We start from the raw sequence: 21,084 nt of genomic DNA, 5'->3' as shown, positions 1-21,084 counted from the left end.
CCGCGGCAGCGCTCCTTGAACTCTGCCCTACAGCAGCGCTGCGAGGCATTTTCTGTCGGGACAATTAGTGGAAACAAGATAAGCAAGCAGAGCAGACAGCTTCCTTACCCCATCGAGCTAGTAATACAGACTGTGCAAAGTCTTGTGAAACAAATGAAGGACTGAAAAAGCAACTTTTGAGTAGTGAATATTTTTTTTTTTTTTTAAAACCGGTTTCTTGCCTGAGGCTGCAGTCAACAAGGCTTGTTCACAATCTGGGCAAAGCCATCTCACAAGTTTTGCTGTTGATCTGCACGCGTGGAAGTTCCACTACAACCAGCACTGATCTTTGCATCCAGCTTCTCTAAAAAGTAGCCACCCTCTCCAATCTTGATGCCTTCCCTATTGAAAATTGTGTGCTATGCATTATATGGAGGAAGAACCCAAGATGCATGCTCCTTAATACAAAACAAAGGAGAGGTCTCAAAAACAGTCCTTCCTCCTTATTTCCAGACGTGGAAGGAACTTTGTATAGTGCACAAAGTTCATCTCGGTTATGGATCAGTTATGTAGAAACTGTAGGAATTTTAAATCCTGGTGTCTTTAAGTTTCTGAGCATTTCCCCACCTCTAATTATTTTCACCTATCGTTAAACAGCTACAGCAATTGGGGGACAGAAAAATTAAGCACTTGCTAGGGTTTAATCTTCTGCAACAATGAAAACTCCCCATTGAACTGAGCTCTTTAAAAGCCATGCTAAACAAGTATGCAGATGAGATAGAGCTGAGCAAGCTGCCTAAGGAAATTCTTTGCTGAAGCATACAGTATGTGTTCACAGGCTTACCGTGCCTGCTAAAGACATTAGTGACATCCTTTGTAGGGATAATGTGTCTTTAAATCAATTACACTGGTTCCTCTGTGCTTTGAGAACATACTGCAACCATTTCCTCCGGTGACCCTTAAGCCCAGGTCCACCTCGCAGCTTCTCGGGGCTCAGCGCATAGCTCGGCGCCTGGCCGCACCGACAGCACGGGCTGTGCTTACGGCACAGAGCTGGCACCGGGGCAGCCGAACTCCGGCCGGCTCCGTGGACTCCTGGCCGTGACCTGCTAGCCTCTAACGGCACCTCTAACAGTGCCGTCACCCTTCGGAGAGCTGCTCCTCGGCATCCAGCTTCACCAAGGAGCCTCGGGGTGCTCGTCACCTGAGGAAGCGCGTCTTCGGGAAGCTAAGTGATACACCACGCACACAGCAGATCCACTGAGCTTTTTACAAGGCAAGTTTTTCAGAGGAGGAATGCCATTTCACTGGAGATCAGAGTGCTGGTCTGGGCACAGACAGAAGGATGGAAAAAATGTTGGGTTTCTTGGGGGTTTTTTTGTTTGTTTGTTTTTTCCAATGGGACAGAAACCATTTTCCTATATGCTTACCAAGGTGTCTGGTTATTAAAAAAAAAGGAAGATTCCTTTGTGAGACTCGTCTTAGGATTTGAGAGATTAAACATTATGATTCAGAGGTTTTCAATAGTTTTTACTTTAAGTGGATTTGAAACCATTCAGATCAGTCAGAGAACTTCAGGCCACTATTGCATCCATCGCCCTGTACTGTCTACTGGTGCATGTTGGGCCTCTGGAAAGGGTCTCTCATGAGGTTGAAGAGGCAACTGTAAAAATAAGGTCAAAACCAGTCCTTTCAGTGTAGGTTTGGGAAGAAAAAAAAATCATACAGACTTTTAATACAGAAAAGAATAAAAAGAATCAAAGCAGTGGAGCTTACAGAAGTGAAATACAGATTAAAATAGCTCTGCCCAACTTCTTAATGGGCACCCAGAGACCACTTACATCTCACATCCAGAAGAGAAAGGCATAACATGAAGCAAGCTTAAGCCAGCAGTGTAACAGCAACAGCAACGAACCCAGCTTGTCCAAGAGAAACTGAAAACACCCAAGGGGGCTGGAAGGAGGAGAAGTCAAGAATTTCAAAATTAGGAATTGTTAGGGTGGGTGGGGAAAAAAGTCAAACTGCGGGTGGCTTGTAATCAAATTCCTTAATACTTTCAGTCTGAACACACCTAGGGTTTCTGTTGCCTTAAGAGCGATATATCAAGTCATGGATATGAGACGGTAAACATGTTGATTTGATGTCCAAGAACAGTCCCAGGCAAGGGGTGTTAGTGCACATCCAGCTCTTGCAGCGAGTGCTCCTGGAGAGCATCTCCACCACGAGCACCAGGAGGGCTCCACGCCGCCTGCACGCTGCTGGGACGGGACTAGCGGCGAGCAAGGACGCAACACAGAAGCGTAAGAGCTGCCGTTCACACCGGCTATTTCAGACTCGGTTGCTCGCTGCCAAGCGAGTCCCCTCTCGCAGCTGCAGGACCGCGGTGCAGCTACCCAGCCGAGCTGCGCACAGCAACGCTGCGCTAATTATTTGAGATCCTTTTCGCAGGGGGAGGGAAGGCGTCTGAATGTTCAGCCTTTGTACAGCAGCAAGTTTCCATGAGTGCTGCTTTGTTCGCAGCAAGCGAGCCCCGCGCCAGCTCCGCAGGGCAGCCCGCCATCCCGCCACCGCCGCCCTCTGACCCCGAGGCCCCGGCTCGGCTTGTTAACCGGCAGGGCCGAGCGGCGGGAGGCCCCGTAACGCTCCCCACTCTTGTAAGCCCCCGCGCCCCACCGGCGGCTCCCCTGCCCGCGTACTGCCGGTGGAGGAGCGGGCTCTGGCCGCCCTCCCGAGCGCGCGGGGCCTGCCGCGGCACGCCGCCGTCCATGACATCATTGCCAAAACCGCCCCGACAATGGGCCCTGTGAGCGCGGCCCCCCTCGCACCCAGCAAAGCGCATTCCCCGCTGCTGAGCTCATCCCACCGCCCCTCCGGTGCCGGCCCCGGGAGCTGCCGGGACACCGCAGCTCCCGCTTGCCTCTGCTGGGTACAGTGGCTGGGGTTCAGCGCCCTCAATTGCAAAGCTCTGCGTTTTGGGGAAGAAATGAGTGGAAGCTGGGCGGCAGGGGCAGGAACGGGCTTGCAGCCCTTTCATGCCTCACCGTGCAAAGGGAGCCCCAGTCCGCTCGGGATGTTCCTGCTCCCCACCGGTTTGGGGTGACACAGCAGCCCCCCATCCTCCAGGACAGCATGGCAGGCAGCACCCCGAAGAGCGGTTGCATCAACCCCACAGGTAACAGGCTGCCTGGGAAAGGCCCTGGAAAGGGCTGGGCAGCGTGGGATCGGGCTGCGGGAAGGGCTGCAGAATTGCACCCATGCCACACTCGCCCCCGCAGCTCCGGGGTCAAACACCGGAGGAGGGAAGCACCAGGGAGCCGTGGGGACAGGGCAACGCAAGCTGCCCGAGTGCTGATTAATCATTCGGGATGACTGGTGAAGGAAAGTCCCTGCAGCGGGGAGTGAGCATGCCGGAAAGTGGATTTCTGTTAAATGACGAAGAGAGGAGGGAAGAAAGGAATCCTCCTGCCTTTGCCATGCTCTGCTGAGAAATGCTTGGCTCACCTTTTGAAACCAAGTGACACAACAAATTACGGCTCCCTCCTCTGGGCATGGGATGGGAGTGAAAGGGGAATGATCCCGTGCCAGGTCTCCACTCCCCACGAATCCGTACATCTATTGCCACGGCACAGCAAGGCTTCGCCTTCCCATCAGAGCGGGCAGCTACACCCAAGGCAGCAACACCGCCACCCAATTCACAGGAAACAAGTTTCACTTTAAGTAAGACATTAAAATTTTAGTCAAATGCAAAATTGCCTAAGCTTAGCACAAAACACTTGTCTAGAAGTCTGATAAACTTGAGGTTATTTCATGCACACATGCAAACAAAAAGAGCACCTCCTCCTAACACATCAGGTGCTTACACAAGTAGAAAGCCGAGCCTTGATCAGCAAGGCTGAACTGATAAAAACAGCTGTAGAGTCAGAATTTTGCAAGCGTAACACAACAAAACCAAGGCTTGTCTCTGAAGCATGCGAGTGCTGTAACCATCTCTGCAGGATTAAGGTAATCCTAAATCTCACCGGGTCACTCCAGGTTGCATCAAGGTTAAAAACCTGGCTAGTTTGCGAAGACCTCCCAGGGGCTGGCAGAGGCGTTAGGTGACAAGTCTTTAGCACTGTGCTGTGTCTTACGTTACTGGAGGAAGGTTACCAAGCTCCAGCGCAGGGGACCGACAGGAAGGTCCACCCCCAGGCACCAGCATGCACTGGAGATGGAAAAGGTGCAAGAGATGTGGCTGCAAAAAAAAAAAAAAAAAGCCTTGGCGAGGCCAAAGAGTAATCCAGAGGTTTCAAGACGCTAGAGTGACCTCTGCGTTACTGAAGAGCGTGTTTACTCACACTGGGGGTAGGTCAAGATAGTTATAAGAAACAGCATGTAAAGTCCTGCCGAGATAAATGAGCCCATTCAGATAGGGCTGTCTAACATCTTCTGTGCGGCAGACGCCAGGCACAAAAGCTGCAATGGATGGAGTTCCTGAAGCCAAAACCAACACATTAGAAATTATCAGAAGTGATTACTGTTTGGGGAAATCCTTGGCCACAACATACACCAAGATTCAGTTTTTCCATCTGAAACCAGAATTGCTGTACTGACTGTGATTCACTGTGCACAGGGCTGTTTGAAGGAACTCCCCATTCATGCAGCCCTGCACAGCTCAACCCATCTCCACCCCATGCTGCAACACCAAAGAGCTCAGGATTGGAGCATACTTTGTGGTCCAGGGTTGGCGACACATCAGAAAACACCCTGCCGGTTACTTTAGCTATGCAAGAGATTTGTGGTTTGTCTCAGTTTTGACAGTCTCTGATTCTGAGCACCTACCAGCACTGCTCCGTGCACATTTGTTTTGAAGCACTGAAGCACAGATACCCTGTTACAGATGTGCTATAGCCCTCTGTAGCTCAGTGACAAAGTTATTCCAGAATTTAGCAGCAGGTCAGCTCTCTCTGTCCTACCATTTCCCAGAGAAGCAATAGGAAAGGTAATTAATCTCTAACATGCAATTGTACCCCCACTGCAGATAGAACAGCTGCTTTAGAAATCCAACACCTGAGCCATTTCAGCAGTTCATTTTGACATTCAGACATAAGTACACACTCTTAACATAAACACACAGCACCAAAAGCAGCCCTACACCCACGCACTGCCACCAGAACGTGTCTCACCAGGCCGCTGCCGTTCAGCACCGCCGGCATGCTGTGAAATGCCTGAAACCAGCCACCGTCCTGCCTCCGGGCTCCAGCCGCTGCCACAGCGCTGCCATGCGAGTGCCCGCCGGGAGGGGGATGGCACACCCGCACAAGCAGCCGCGCACCAAGCGAGGATGCTCAGGGCAGTTGCACAGTCGCTACAAACACACGCACCCACCGTCCATCCCTGCAGTCCTGCCAGGCACTGCTGCTTGTCCGTGACCACTATGAAGATGTCTTAATGCTTTTGTGTGTAAGCCAGCTAGATGTTAATTCTTCCTGAGCTTTTACATACAGACACCTATCCTCCCCTCCACTGGAAACCATGACCATCCCTGTTCAAGAAGAAGGCCACTTTCTTCCCAGAACGTCAATCCTTAAATAAAAAATATTCAGTGTTGTGCAGCTGCTTCTTGAAGGAAGAAGCTTCCCCCTCTTTCCGGAGAAAGCAGTGAAGTTGTTTGAACATATTTTTGTATACTTGTGCAACCCAGTGGTGAAGACGCTTCCATCTGCACACAGCACAAGGTTCGCCCCTGCACGGTTGAGATTTAAGCCCTGTGTGTTTAACGTCGCACACAGGATAGCACTGTGTTTATACGGTTTCAGCTACAAGCTGCTAACATGAGGAATAGACGCTTGGCTTGAGGCCCAGGTAATTCATCCAACAGTGGCAGCCACTATCAGACAGACCTCTTTTGAGAGGAGCCTTCACAAGCAGGAGCACAGCAGTGAATCTGCAGAGGCACTGTCTGCACGGGTGGTCTCTGAGCACCTTAAAGAGGACCATATGGGATTAATGGTACAGTTTGAGCACATATTAGCCACAGCTGTGTGACACGCACTTGTGCAGACCACATACCCGCTCCTCCCGCCCAAACTTGCTCGCCACACAGCAAAGCTTTGCTTCAGATGTGCTACTTTTGCATTGCTCCGAGCAGCCCGCGGGACCCCAGCTCACACGGGCTGGCTGGCCCCAGCCCACGGAGCGGCCCTCCCACCCCATGGATCCTGTGCCATGCACAGGCTCTGCTCAGGAGCCATCCCGCTGCTCTTCCCCCTGCGGGCTGCTCCTAGCAAGAGGCAGGAGCAGCTCTGCTCATTTGACACTATCAGCCCAATCCAACCCTGTCAGGAGCTGCGCGGACGTAACAGGCTCTGGCTGCTAACAGCACTTCCGAGCTAGCCAGGGCTCAGAGGGATACCACCTTTCCTCTCCACAGGCTGGACTACAAATCTTCCAATGAAAGGCTTTACACAAGTCTTTCCAAACTTGACAAGCTCGCAGCTCTCTCCCTAGTCTTCAGGGACAGCTCTCCACCACACACATGCTGACTGAGCAGGGTGCAGGCAATTACCCAAATCCTCACCAGCTGCAAGATCTCATTTTTAATCTGCAGTCTCACATTGTTCACTTTTGCAAGCCTATTGTATTCCACATTTTTAACACAACACAAAAAAACAAAGCGCTGGCTCTACAGGCAACTTTGCTAGAGCTGGAATAGTTTCAGCAACATTGCAAGCTATGCTGCTCTGCCTGATCTCAGCCCTCCCAGTTACCTACCAGGTTAGGTACACCATTAGGCCACGTCGTTTGTTATCAATTCCTCCATTTCACCATGAAAAACGTTTAGTAACACGCTATTACCTCCATCCAGACAGAGCAGAAGCCCCGCAGGTGTTTGTCCTACTCCTAGACGAAAACTGGGCTGCTCCTTTCAGCTTCTACATTTGAGCTTGAATACTCTTGCTGTTCACATATCGCTTCAGCAGCCTGAGCTACTTTTCTTACAGGTAGAGTAAGAAACATTCTGCAGCTTGTTAAAGCCTATGTTTAAGTAATAAAGCTAGTTAATTAAAATATTTAAGCTTCCTCTGCCTTAGGCAGTGTTTTCAACCAATAGTTGCAGCACTTCATGTGAAGCAGTTCATTTTTCCTCCCTGCAATTAAAAACCTGTTAAAGGTACATAGTTTTCTTCAGTTATTTATCTATATCAGAAGAGGTATTTCTTTAAACACTGAACTCTGAGCTAGGCCATAAAACCACAGTAAAATTTGAAGTAGATTTGTTGAAGTAGGGTTTTATGCCACTAACTTCAGGGGGCTTCCCTGGTTGAGTCAGGGTTGTTTGGCAGAGCTTTCCACCCGGGAAACCCCAGACATCTCTGTGGTTTCCAGGGCCTGAACTAGCAGCCCCTCACCGGACCCTGCTGCTGCTCCTGGTGCTTTCAGGGAGAGCAAACCACCTCCATGAGCTGACCCTCACAGAGTAACTCCAAACAGGTTTCTCCCAGAAAGCGGTATATTGGGATACACTCAAGCGATGATCCCAGCGGCAATGTGGTTAATTCTCTGGGACAAGGTCTTTGCAATACCCTTGTCCAGGAGTCTCACATGCTCCTGTCTCTATAACTGCAGACGTCTGCAAGTCATTAGCGTGCCCAGTAATGCTCACTTAGCAGCAACTAATCATCCGGAGTGGCAGCGTGCTGAATACGACTAGTGCTTCTTCCCTCTGACATTCTGGGGGAGAACCTGAACTACTGGAAGACTACCGCAGGCCTTTCCAACTTTTTTGGATGCAAAAAAATGTAAGTGGCTACCTGAGCCGTACCTGCTTCTGCACAGCTCTGGGGAGCCCCGGGGCACGCTGCAGCTCAGGGCCACGGGGATCTGCAGGCACTCCTCAGTAGCCTGATTTTGTGGCCCCTGAAGTAGACGTCTCGCTCGGCCTTTGGAGGCTTGATTGAGCTGGCATTCCTCACCCTTGCTCACTACTCAGGTTAGGTCAGGGAAGTACAGGAGCTGGCTTATCACCATGCAGCCAACCTCTGCCAGCCAGGTCTCCTCTGATAGCAGCTGCAGTGGGTTGTGGTAGAAGTCACCCTCCTCCCTTTGGCCACCCATATTTGATGTAGCTGTTCAGTTGTCCAGCACACACGCGGCATCCTCTGCTAAGAGCGTCAAACTCACTTCAGCCAGCACTAGATACCATGGGGCCACATAACCACAAAGCATTAAGCAAGCATGAAGATGGCACCACTATAGAGGGTCCTGTGGTCGCAGTCTAAAAGCCCCCATGTCTTTGTCCTGACATCCGACAGCCGCAGTGTCCGGCACTGCTGAGCTCGGGCTGTGGCACTGGAAGTCACTGCCCTTTCAAGAGTCACCACAAATTTCCCTAGCAGTCGCCAGCCTAGTTTTTCTATTTCTTCATAGCTGCATTTTTACCACAAGCCTAAGAGTTACCAAAATAAATAATCCTCAGAGACAACTAAAGCTGTTTCTGTTTGACTTTTAATTAGATCATTGATCTTGTTCAAGCAGTTACATAAGCTATCAGATATTTGCATGCAGCCACACTGTTAATCAACAGCCGGATCAAAGCTGAAACAAGACAATTAGCATCCTAAGTCTTCCCACAGTCAGTATGTTAAGTCTGCTCAGACACCAACTCTTCCCCCACAGAGGAATTTGATAACAAGCCACGTCTGAGCAAGTGACAACTGCTCAGAGAGCCACCGCGACTAGCAGTGACACCAGCCAACAGCAGCTCTGCAGGAGCATCCAGGCGTTGGAGAAGGCTCAAAGGTGCCCGGGCTTTGGATTGTTTGGGAGACCGACCAGCAGAATTACTCAGAGTCTTGCAGAGAGAAGGAAACCCTACAGAAATTCCCTGTCTAGCTATGAAGGTGAAGTAACCCTTGGTATCTTGCACCATCAAGACGACAGTTAGACACCAACTCTGTTTAGCAAGCCAGCGTTCCCCATTCTGTAGTGAGGATCAAAAGCAATCAGACTAATCCAAGATTTGTATCTCACACCATGACAGATACAAGATATATCTGTTATACTGCCAGTTCCCAGCCAGGGAGATGCATCAGAGACAGATGTAGAACCCTGGACATACCCCCCAGCTTGGGCTCTTTGCTCCTGGGGTCCAAGCCCAGAGGGACCTGCTGCTACCACTCACCTTACAACAAAGGGAGGATCTGCACAAAGATAAAGGTCACCTCCGAGATGTGCTCATCAGTGTTTTAGCCTTGAAACCGAAACTAGCTCCGAGACCTGGCTTGCCAGTATTTGCCTATGGGAAGTCCACTAAAACTGCTGCACCTACTGCTGCAAATTGTTGTGAGAAAAGGGAATGTAAAACAGTTAATTATACCAATTAAAGGAAGCATAGATAGAGCACATTACTATCTAGCCAAGGGGAACAGTATTTCCTCTTCTGTGTTTGAATAACCTTCAAATGCACATATCATGGGTGTTTGCTCAGAGCAGCTCCGTGCACGGTGCCTTCTGCTGCAGGGCTGCAGAGGAGGCTGCCAAAGGTTGTTTATGTAACACCGCTCACCACTGGCCACCTACGGCTCCTTTTAGGCCCACCAACCACGACAGTGCCCTTTAATATAGGCTCAGAAACACAGACACATACATTGTCTCCTCGCAAGAGCAGCCACAGACTAATCAAAACCAGTAGGCAGCTGCAAGCGCGCAGGGTAGCCCGACGTCGCCGTGGGCTGCGAGCCATGGAGGAGAGCTGGCCGCCAGCATCCCACCCCCAGGTCAGGCTGGAGCAGCCCCCAGGTCCGGGCGTGCTCGCAGCACCTATGCAAGGCACAGGAGTTGGCATTTCAGAGCAGCATTTCCTAGCTCAGCCCAGAGCTCATCTCACAGGCAGACAGTTTGAAGTTCCCCCAGATTTCAGCACAAAAAGCGGGTGGAAACGCACCAGCTGTGGGCTAGCAGGAAGGGTGGCTCCACAGCTTTCAGTTACGGCTCCGCAGCACAGCGGCAGCGCAGAGGGCCTGTGGCCAGCCTTGCAGACACTCGCACCCCACCCAGGCTTGCAGAAGACAGCAAGAGCCTCCCCAGGAGCACGGAGAGAGCAGAGGGTTGCTCACAGCCTCTGGCTGGTTGCTCAACACAGCATCCACGCCATGCGAGCCCCGTCTGCAGCAATGCACTGCCTGCTAGCATGCGCCTGGGAGATGCCCGGGACATGCTGTTGCGACAGCCATTGCCCAATTTTTTCCCCTCACAGCAAGCAGGCTGGGTGTCAGTGTGGCAATCTGTCTGTCTGTGCCCACCTCACCCTCAGAGGACCCAGCTTTCGGGAGCTGTGCTGCCACACAGCCTGGCCAGCTCATGCAGGAGTAATGAAACGCTCTGACAAAGAAATGCGTCATGATTTACAGCGTGCCCTGAAGCAAGGGAGAAGGAGCCACAGCCCATGATGTCATTGCACTCCACAGCCATTTTTGTGCTATTACTGGGTAACATTGGCAGGAGAGTTCATGCAACCTGCTGCTGCTGGTAGATGAAAACAGCTTGTCCCTTTGCAAGAAAGATCCCAGCCTGGATGTTCAAAGCTCTGCCACCACCAACTTACCAGCCTGATCAGTAAAACTTGCTATATTTCAGTGACCCAAGAAAAGAACTCTGAAATATCAGCTGAATTTATGCTTTAGAGACTGCCTTCAGTATTTATGGGTTCCTTCCCATTAGATTAGCTGTCTACTTCTGCAAGTTGTAAGGAACAGCAGAGGACCATCACCTATCTGACTCAGAGGAAATATCCCATTAGCAACCAGACGGTGCAGCTGTATGTGTGGCCGCTCTTCTCAGACCATTTATTATTTATTAAAGAGCCACTGCTGCTCTCTTCCAAGGGCAGGATCAGCAGGAGGTCTAAACAACCCCAACCCATCACACCAGGGGAGGCAGGATTCAGCTCCTCCATCCTCTGCCCACCCCCAGGCAGCTCCAGGGCAGTGTCTGCTGTGTTACTCAGCTCAAGGGAGGACGTGCAAGGCAACCCTTGCTTCCCCGGGGACTTGGGCAAAGCTTCGTTTGGTGGCTGTTTGAAGTGGCCTAGCTTGTTTTCACTTACACAAAAAAAAATGCAGTTTATTCTTGCAGTGGTTATATTACAGTTGCCATGTACTACCCCAGTAGGAACTAGACACTGCATACATCTCGCTACGGATGTTAGACTTCAACTGCCTACAGCAGAATAGTGTTTACACAAGGAATTGCAATCCATTAGCTGAACCCAAAGCCCACCACAGCAGATCCAGTCCTCACTATGACGTACCAGGTATTACGTAGACACCGCCAAAGCTCAAGGTTAGTTGCAGGAGGGACAGAAAGCTGAGGGAGGCTCACAGGCAGGTTAGAGGCCATGTCAGAGCCCAGAGAACCATCTGGTTATGATACAACATACACTTGCTGCAAGGCTTTTGAGTACAGGAACTAGGATTTACCTTCTAATGAGGACCTAGAAGAAAGTGTTTTCCATGTTAGATTACAGAGCACTGGTCCTTCCTCAGGAGGGACACAAACAGGCAGGAGCACTAGCTACAGAAACTTTTGCCTTGTGGGGAGAGAAAATCTGCACCAAGTCCCCAGCAGCAAGACCTAGGAAAAAACCTCACTCAAGCTTCATTGCATTAATCCAAATCAACAGGCAGAGCTCGCTTAGCCCATTGAAGAGATAACCTCAGATCTCGGCTGACTCAACTCTGCACCCGAGGTCAAGTTCCCAGGAAGAGCAAGGGTAGCTCCGCTCACCCCACCCAGGCAGCGGTTGCAAGAAGGGTGGGTGAGTATCCACCTCTACCACCCACACACTACCAGAGAAATCAAGAAAAGATACAGGAGCAGCTAGCACAGGCTTCACAGACATAGTATTTTCATGAAAACTGCTACTCTCTTTTCTCCAAGGGCAACGTGAGGGCACATATCTGTTCCCCCCCACCGTTAGCATAAATTCAGCCTGCAGCAAACTCAGCCTTGTGAGCAGTGCCATACGGTGAAGGCTGTAGCAATGACTGCTCAGATCTGCTTACAAGGATGGGCAGTGCCTTCCCTTAGCCTTTTCTACATACATTTTGTTTTGGATTCTTCCCCCAACAGTTAACACTCAGCTACACGGCATTTCCTTCCTCCAGCATGGACACACTTGGAACATCTGATTCTGCTTTTCTTGCCAAGTCCAAGCAGACTGCAGCAATGCATCCTCATGTACTTCCACCTACCATGCATGCCCATCACTGCCCTGGTGCACCTGCACAGAGGTGACTCCCCCTCCCCATGGGTGGGTGCTCTGGAACAGGACCCACAGTACCATCAGAGCGCGCACACACAAAAAGCGAGAAAATCTCACCAGAACCCACAGGTTCCTCTACAGAAAGCCCAGCTACCTCACCAAGAGCCAAAGTCAGGCTTGATGCTTTGGAAGGAACAGCCGCTGGGACGGGCTCTTCAGGCACACCAGTACCAAGCGCTAACAGAGCCAAACCCTGGGTCACTGAGCTTTGCATCTTCAATACTGTAATGACTTACAGGTCAGGTGCCGTATCCGTGAGCTGCGTACCATGCCAGGCAGTAACGGAAGACAGGTCCACAGGCAGGGCCACCTGATGCTGGTGGCAGAGACCTGCCGAGTGTTGCAGTACCGCAGCGGTCTGTTCACACCAGCATCATCTGCAATGCACTGTTTCGCTCTGGTGTGCTTGCTTAGCACGTATTAGTGGTCTAAACTTGGCAGGCCCTTGTTCAGGTCCCAAACTAGCTGCACATCAAAGTCTGTTTCTGAGGGGCAGAGAGAAAACAGAATTCCTCTGCAGCTTGGGGGATTCCGAGATCATTGTTTTACTTCCCATCGCTGGGAGCAGACACCGAACAATACTGGCAATGCAGAAGCGTGGCCACACACAAGGCTAACCACGTTCTTAGATTACAGCTGTAGGCTAGGAAAAGTGTTATCCTGACCCATTTAGATTTAAAAGTCACCATGTAAGTCATACGGAACATGGCATTAGAATATGGAGCAGTTAAGACTTCAGTCCTTCTTGAATAGCTGGCATAGCATTCAGTGCCTTAAGTGAAAAAGCTGTTTAGCACATTAGTCTAACTGGTCCCAAGTAATTTTACTGAAGTTTGATCACTTTACAAGTTTCCGCTCATATGTAAAAGAATGCAAGAACAGTCTGTGTAAGCTACCTTAAAGTTTCCTGTAACTTGGAGCAAATAGCTCATGCTAAGCCATGGTTTTTTTTTTTAGACCAGCAATCCAACTATTGAAACAGAAGGTCCTGAGGAGACCAACCACCCTCAGAAACCAAAGCCTCCTCCAGTCTCCAGCGGTGAGGCCCACTGCCAGTCTATCAAAAATAGTTTTTGAGGGGAAGGATTAAGTGTCACATTTCCAAGAAGCAGAAACCTGCTTCCAAGACACACTGGATATTTTCCAGAAAAGAGCCTCCAGGGGAGTCACAGGTAAGTGGCAGACAAAATGCAAGTGTATTTTGACTACCTCCTTATAATGTGTTAATAGCACCTGGAGTGAGACAGAGAGAGACCCTAAGTGTATACAGGCTTAAAACACTTTTTTCAGTTTTCAAGCAATCAGCTCTAGGCATTACAGGACAACACATTTACCAAGTTTTAGAAGAGATGAGTTTTCCTCTAGAAATTTAAGATTGGCTTTGTCACCTTCAGCCTAGGGAAGAAAGCTGGTTTTCAACTGTTTTCCTAAAGTGAGATTTCCATGGGGTACTCAGACTCACAGGTCAAGGTACTTTCACCTTTAGCTCATGCTGGAGGTCTGTGCTCTAGAGCGCAGCACATGCATCAAGTACTCGGTCATTAACCAAAACCCCACCTGACAGACAGGTTAGACTCAGTCAGAAAGAGGTAGCCCTTCCAGAAGTACTCCTGCAGTTGGGACATGCCAAGACCACCAAAGACTTCACGGGGCAAGTACCAACAGACCACGATTATAACCCCATCCTCCCCTGGCATGGCTCAGCTCCCTCCAGGCACTGCAGTGGGACTCAGGACCACCACAAAGACAAACCTGAAAACCCACCACACAACTGTAGCTGAGGCTGGCACCGGCTCCCAGTGCCATGGCAGCAGAGGTGCCATGCAGCCCCAGCCCATCCATTTACTTGCATCGCCACTTGGCATCCTGCAGTTGCAAAGCAAGCCAGATCAGCTCACTTATCTGGTGAAAGCGTGACCCGGCAAAGAGAAACCACACGTTTCAGTTTGATCAATCTGACCGTGGCAGTCTAAGACTGCAGTTTTACCAAACAAGCCAGCCAGCCGCTCGGCACCCATCCTGCCTCTGCCAGTGACACAGGGCTACTGGGCGAGCATTGGCCATGAGGACACCGCCAAGAGGCACCGAACAGCACCGGAGCACGCACCTAGGACCTGCTGGCTGCAAGCTCGGGTGCAACTTGGCAGGTCACAGCTTGAAATCGCCTGCCAGGCTTCAGACACTGAACTCCTCTGTTTCTAAGCTAAATCAGTTGACCCCTATTGCCTGGTATCAGGGTTTCTAAGGACACGCTCAGTGCCAAATTAGCTTCAACCTCCCCTTCTCTGCCACTTGCTACAGCTTTTATCAAGGCATGATGTGGCTCCCGTACAAAGTAATCTGCGGACTCGATCAGCTCCTTCGGCCAAGAGCAAAGCCCTTGTGCTCTGCATTCCTGCCGTCCTACTCCCCAGCGCCTGTCACGCCGCATGCCACTCAGCACCCAGGAATCTGCAATTATCTCAGTCTAGCAGACAAAAAAAAAGCTAGACTTAACACTTGAGTAGCACAGCAGCTACCTCATGTTGAGCAGAAGACTCCGTGAAGTTACCTGCCCTCACAGCAGCTTCTTCAGAGCTTTCAATCCCATCTTTGCTGGATGGCACAAAGCACCTATATGCTTTATGGCTATTTTTTCAATAGACCACACATGCAGTCAAATCTGCACTGAAGCGAAGGCACTTCACGCCTAGAAGAAAAGCATCCTGAAGCTACCAAAAGACTGAGCAGAGACTAAACAAGGGGTAACGGCAGCAGGAGATGTTGGACTCCTAACTGTACATCCAGAAAGGGTTGTGGTCAAACACTACACATTTAACTGATTTCTCTCTGTATAGGCAGACTTATTTTAAATGAACAAAATTTGAATGCCAAAAGCTTACTACTGAAAAAGTTTTAAAGTGTGGTTGTAGTATAGCAGCAGTAGCTGAGCCATAATACATGGCTTCCAAAACATTCCTGGAAGTTAAATAATAACTGGAACAGGCACTGCATCCACTTCGCAGAGGTCTGATGGCATTATTAAAGCCAGAAATCCAGCAGCCACAGCTGTCAGGTTTTCCCAGCTGATTTGGCTCAGAGCTGGCCCTAAACACCCCAGGCCCTAAAGACCAACCTGGTCATGGAAGTTCTCCACCTAAAAGCCTTTACTGGTACATAGCTCCAGGCCCTGTAATGGCCCCGGTTTTGTTCAGCGACACAAAAGAAGAGACTAAAAACTTGAAACAAAAAGAAAGCCCCAAGTTCTTCAGAACCCGCAGGGAGAAACACAGTAGGGATAGGTAGGGATCCCAGCTGCCGCTGCGCCTGCAGGAGAGGTGCTGTGGGCTTCAGCCCCTTCAACCAAGTAGAGGACCGCAAGGCTTGCTTTGAACGTCTTTTTTGGAAAGCAAGTTCAGGATGTTTTTTCAGGAGCGGCTCGGTTTATCCAGCACTGTACAGTAGGGCTCCTGTGCTACCACTTGGCTCCAGCTCTGGTGGCACAGCACACATGGAGCTGTATACCCCTTCATGCAGAGGCTGGGATATGGCAAAGGCACTAGCAGCCATAGCCGCTCCACTCTCCCAAAGCTTCAACTACAAGTTTTTTCAGTGTTTTGAGGTTTTTTTTAATAGCCAACACCATGCAAGTAAGCTACAAAACAGTTAGACATGTCTTAAATGATTATGGCCACCCTGCAGCTCAGTCTAATCCTGTAAGGGAGCCATGCTGCTGCAGCAGCGTTTCTAGGAAGGAAGCCGCTGGAAGCCAGGCCTGACCGGACTAACCTTGATCTCCCAACCCCGCAGCCCTTGGGAAGTCCCACAGACAAATAGGAAGGCAGCTGGAGCAGCAACATTTTGCTAGGGCAAACAATACAATAGGAGGGGAGCGCTGGCCTGGCATTAGTGTTGGGGCTGGTAAGGAGCTATTCCAGTGGCTGAAGCAGAAAGGTGAGCTCTGATGTTAGCAAAAGCAAGCTCAGCCCAGGAGTCAGCAGCTGCAACTCGAACCCCACTGTGTGCAAAGGGAATGCATCTCCAAGTAAATAATTAGCAGCAGCTCCATTCCCAGCTGCAAGTAGGTTAGCTGCTTTGCCCTAGGAGGATAATCAGCCATTCGGGACACAACAGTCCCCATCTGTCCAAAGCTGCTTTTACACATTAGTAGAAAGGAACAACAGGGTACCCACCTACTCCACCCAGCCACAGGTTTCCAGAGAGGAACTGGTCTCTCCCAGACCAGCAAAGTTTTTATTTTCTTGCTATTGCAGCTAAAGCCTCTGAAGGGAAACAGCTTTCACCTTGGCCAAGAGTTTTAGACAACTGAGCAGAGCTGCACTCACCCAAACTCAGCTGTGCAATTCATTGAGGCCAGAGTCATCAGGAGGCAGTAATTAGAGTTATCTGGCAAAGAGCTAGAAAAGGCATTCGCATTCCTTCCCAGAGATCTCTCAGGCATTCAAATTATTGCTTTACAGACTGTGTTGCAGCCACACCTGAGCTATTCCCAAAACGGTCACCACGTGCATTCCTGAGGGATCATCTGCAATCTGACATGCATGCCAACAGCTTTACCCTCCTGAGCAGACCACCAGTTATCTACCAATTGCACCCTCCAGTACAGCACGGACAGTCCAACCCAGTGCCAGGTAGGGCATCGGCTCAAACCACCCACCTCCTGGCGTTAGCACAGGCCCTTGTACATTTTCTAGCCATGACCTACCACAGCAGAAAGATTAGGGAGAAAGTGCAACCCTGCTCAAAAGCTGCAACTGCGCATAGGCAAGCATCCACGCTAACCCGAACACTGGCATCATCTACTGGCTCTGGCAAGCAAGAAAAGTCTCTTCACTCTCCTGTAGCAGCTATAGTAGCACCTATCTCTGCACAGCTCACCGGCCCCACAAGAGCCAGGCTCCAGCACCCTGCCAGAGCCCAGGAACCCCCGGCCAGACACAGGCAAGGGCAAGCATCATCCCAGCTGCATCTCCTGCCGGGGCTGTTGGAGGGGTCAGCGCCTGGGGAAACTAGGGGCACAGGGAGGGAACACGCTCTGGCACCGGGTCTCTTCAGGAAAAGACCTGAAAGCAAAGCCTCACCTGTGAAAAAGTGACTAAGAGAGAAGCTCGGGAGGATAGGAGAGCTTTGCCAGCCCCGACAGCAGGGCTGTGGGACAGCCCCACGGCACCCACCGCACACGCGGCTGTAGACCAGCACTAGGCTGCACCCCCGAAGCTTGCTCTTTAAAGAAAGAGAGAGCGGCACCCCCTCCGCTTCTGCCCCCGCAGCCCCGGGGAGCCCGGCCGGCAGCACCCCGCGGCCGCCCGCTCGCAAGGCAAAGCCCCGGCGCAGGAGAAAACGCAGAGTAAAATGAGGAAAAAACAAAAAAAAACCCCACCCGCTGGGGATGCACTCACCGATGGAGACCAGCTTGATGCTCTCCCGCTCCAGGAACTCGAGGGCCACCGAGACGTTCTCCAGCTGCATCTGGCGGAAGGTGGGCCGCTGGTGGTACTTGCGGTACATGCGCTTCTGGCTGAGCACCTCCAGGAGGGCGATGAGGCGCAGCCCATCGCTCAGGTCGTGCTGCAGGTTGCCGATCCGCTTGTTGACGCAGCGCAGGTGCTCGTTGCACCAGCGGGTGAAGGTGTTCTGCTGGATCCGCTTCCAGGGCGCGTCCTCCGCCAGGTCCTTCTCGGTAGCCGGCATCTCGCCGTCCGGATCGGTCGCTCTGCGCCCGCCCTGGCCCCGCGCCTGCGTGCTCATGGCGCGGCCCCGCTCCGCCTCCTCCGCCGCCGCCTCCTCCGCGATCCGCTCCGCCCGCGCCCCGCCCGGCCGCGCCCGCCCGCCTGCGGGGAGGGAGCGCGGCGCTCAGCGGCGGCCCCGCTCCTGCGCCTGGGCCCGCTCCTGCTCCCGCCGCTGCCTCAGCCGGCCCGCCCGCTCCGCGCCGCTCCTCCGCTCCCAGACTCTGCGCGGCCCCCGCGCCGCCGCCCGGCCTTTATCCGCCGGGAGCGGCACGCCCTCGGCTGCATCAGCCTCCCGCGCCCCGCCGGACCGGCCCCGCCGCTGCTGGGAGGGCCCGGCCCTCCTTCCTTCCCCCGGCCGGGACGGGGCCCCCGCCGGGCCGACCCTCACCTGGCCGTGGCGCCGGGCGGGGCGGGGCCGGGGAGCGGCCCCCCGCGGCACCGCTGCGGGCAGGGGAGTGCGGCTCCGCGGGCGCCGGGGCGCGGCCGGGGGCGCGATGCCCGGGCAGCAGCGGGGCGGCGGGGGCGGCGGCGGCGGGGCCCCGCTGCGTGCGCCGGGGCGCAGCCCCCGTGGCAGCGCTGCGCGGGCGGGGGCGCCGCTCACCTGGCGCTAGGCCACGGCCGGGCCTGCAGGGCCCCGCGCACCACAGCCGAAACCCCCAGTACAACCGGCAGCACGGCCCCCCTCACACGGCACAGCACCCCTCACACCGCAAAGGCGCCCCTCACACGGCACAGCACCCCTCACACGGCACAGCACCCCTCACACCGCAAAGGCACCCCTCACACCGCAAAGGCACCCCTCACACGGCACAGCACCCCTCACACCGCAAAGGCGCCCCTCACACGGCACAGCACCCCTCACACGGCACGGCACCCCTCACACGGCACGGCACCCCTCACACCGCACAGCACCCCTCACACTGCAAAGGCACCCCTCACACGGCACAGCACCCCTCACACGGCACAGCACCCCTCACACGGCACGGCACCCCTCACACCGCAAAGGCACCCCTCACACCGCAAAGGCACCCCTCACACGGCACAGCACCCCTCACACGGCACAGCACCCCTCACACCGCAAAGGCACCCCTCACACGGCACAGCACCCCTCACGCGGCACAGCACCCCTCACACGGCACGGCACCCCTCACACGGCACGGCACCCCTCACACCGCAAAGGCACCCCTCACACGGCACAGCACCCCTCACACGGCACGGCACCCCTCACACCGCACAGCACCCCTCACACCGCAAAGGCACCCCTCACACCGTAAAGGCACCCCTCACACCGCACAGCACCCCTCACACCGCACAGCACCCCTCACACCGCAAAGGCACCCCTCACACGGCACAGCACCCCTCACACCGCAAAGGCACCCCTCACACCGTAAAGGCACCCCTCACACCGCACAGCACCCCTCACACCGCACAGCACCCCTCACACCGCAAAGGCACCCCTCACACCGTAAAGGCACCCCTCGTGCGGCACAGCACCCCGCACACAGCAAAGGCAAAGCCGCCAGCCAGGGAGCGGCTGGAGGTAAATGCAGCCGTGGGTGGGCGACCCAGCGGTGAGGCCTGTGCGGCGCGGGCGTGCGGCACAGGCTGGCAGAGCCCGACAGCTCCGGGCCGGGAGGGATTCGGTTCTGCACGTTCGTAAAATACTGCAGCCATCGGGAGCGCTGTGCAAAGTACAGCCCCGGTCAGCAGATTGTGCTCACGCATGCTGCAGCGCGCTGCTAAGGGATAGCACCCTCCGTACTGATACACGGTTTTATCAACCATTTAAAGAAAATAGAGACTTCAAAAAGCAATCAAGTAAGGCTTGAATTCTCGAGGGTTTCTCTCTTGCTTTTTTCCCGCTTTTGTGACTGATTTCCTGGCATGCCACTCCCCGCCGACATACAAGACTGTGACTTGCCGCTGACTCATTTGATGACAGCAGAGTCAACAGAGCTACCCCAGCTGCAGTTGCTACACGCTGACCCTGTGCGGGTTGCCGAGAGGGCTCACGACACTTACCGGCTCAGAGGAAGCTGCAGCGAGGTGCCGCCGGCGCCCACCGCCTCGCTCTCCCCTCGGGGCCGATCCCGCGCACACGGACGGTCTTGGCTTTGCCGCCAGGAGCTGCTCCACCAGCCTCAAGCGAAGTGTATGCGTGCGTGTCGATTTACACCAAGTCTGTCACACCGAAAGGTGCGGGAGTCTGTCAGAGAAAAAAAATCCATTAAAACACAATCAATAAAGTCTATTTTAATTAAATGACCGTAGCGCCACTAAAATTAGAATACAGATTTCCAATTATTTTCTTTCAAAGGTTTTATTCCAATGCCTTTACTAAACCGTGGCACTGTGGTTTCTCTCCAGTGACCTAACAGCTCCTTCCCCCAGACTGTCTAAGTTATATTAGATAAATTTGTTCACAAGAAAATAAGAAAGAAGCAAAGATGAAGGTGAGGTAAAGCGGGAGTTATGCCTAAACTTCCATTGCTCCCCAAGCAGCGTTGCCTCCTGTTTTAAAACTGTCAAAGAAATCAGAGATCGGATTTGCTATACTGCAACGGTGAGGTGTATCTCACGGCACGGCAGCCACTGCCCTTTCCTCAAATTATTGAGCCAAGCAGCAAGGATTCAAATAAAAACTGACTTTAGCTGAGGGATTTTATTTACAGGGCAGAACTGGCGACAGGCCGCAGCGGTGCCCCGGCCGGGGCAGGCTGTGCCCCCGCGAGCAGCCCTCTGCCACCGGCACAGGCTGGCCCGGCCCCGGGGAAGGCAGCCTGGAAACACGGAGCTGAGCCTTTTTTTCAAGGGCTTTTCCCCCATCATCCTATACCTCATCTTTTAATAGATGCTAATTGCTTATTGACTTTGGCCTGGGTTGGGACTCCTTAGCAATCCTTCCACATCCGGATTAGCTGATTGCTTATAACATTTTAATTTCAGTTCCTTTCCACTCCCGCACCCAGTAATGCACACTCTCTTAATATTGTTTTGTGCCACACTGAAAGTTGAAGCTTCAGCCATTTTTTTCTGTAACGAAGTGAATAAAAATTAAACAGGAAAAAGGCA

General features: G+C 52.7%; 1 protein-coding gene across 4 annotated transcripts in view; it reads right to left on the bottom strand.

The window, feature by feature from the left end:
• The window catches only part of FLNB (filamin B), a gene marked incomplete at its 5' end in the record, with an annotated part of 72,647 nt that extends 54,601 nt beyond the window's left edge, over positions 1–18,046 (bottom strand). For 2 of the 4 annotated variants that reach the window (XM_082321854.1, XM_082321855.1), the window contains one exon: positions 17,683–18,031. In XM_082321854.1, coding sequence (XP_082177980.1) covers positions 17,683–18,031 — 349 coding nt within the window. Of the gene's footprint in view, positions 1–17,682 lie in introns of all 4 variants that reach the window. The other 2 variants (XM_082321857.1, XM_082321856.1) reach the window with 2 other exon arrangements.
• Between the last annotated feature and the right edge of the window lie 3,038 nt (positions 18,047–21,084).

The sequence above is a fragment of the Platalea leucorodia genome, assembly GCF_965183815.1.
Source record: "Platalea leucorodia genome assembly, chromosome: 9".
NCBI classification, from domain to species: Eukaryota; Metazoa; Chordata; class Aves; order Pelecaniformes; family Threskiornithidae; genus Platalea; species Platalea leucorodia.
The sequence above is the reverse complement of the archived record's forward strand: the minus strand, read 5'-3'. Positions and strand labels throughout refer to the sequence as shown.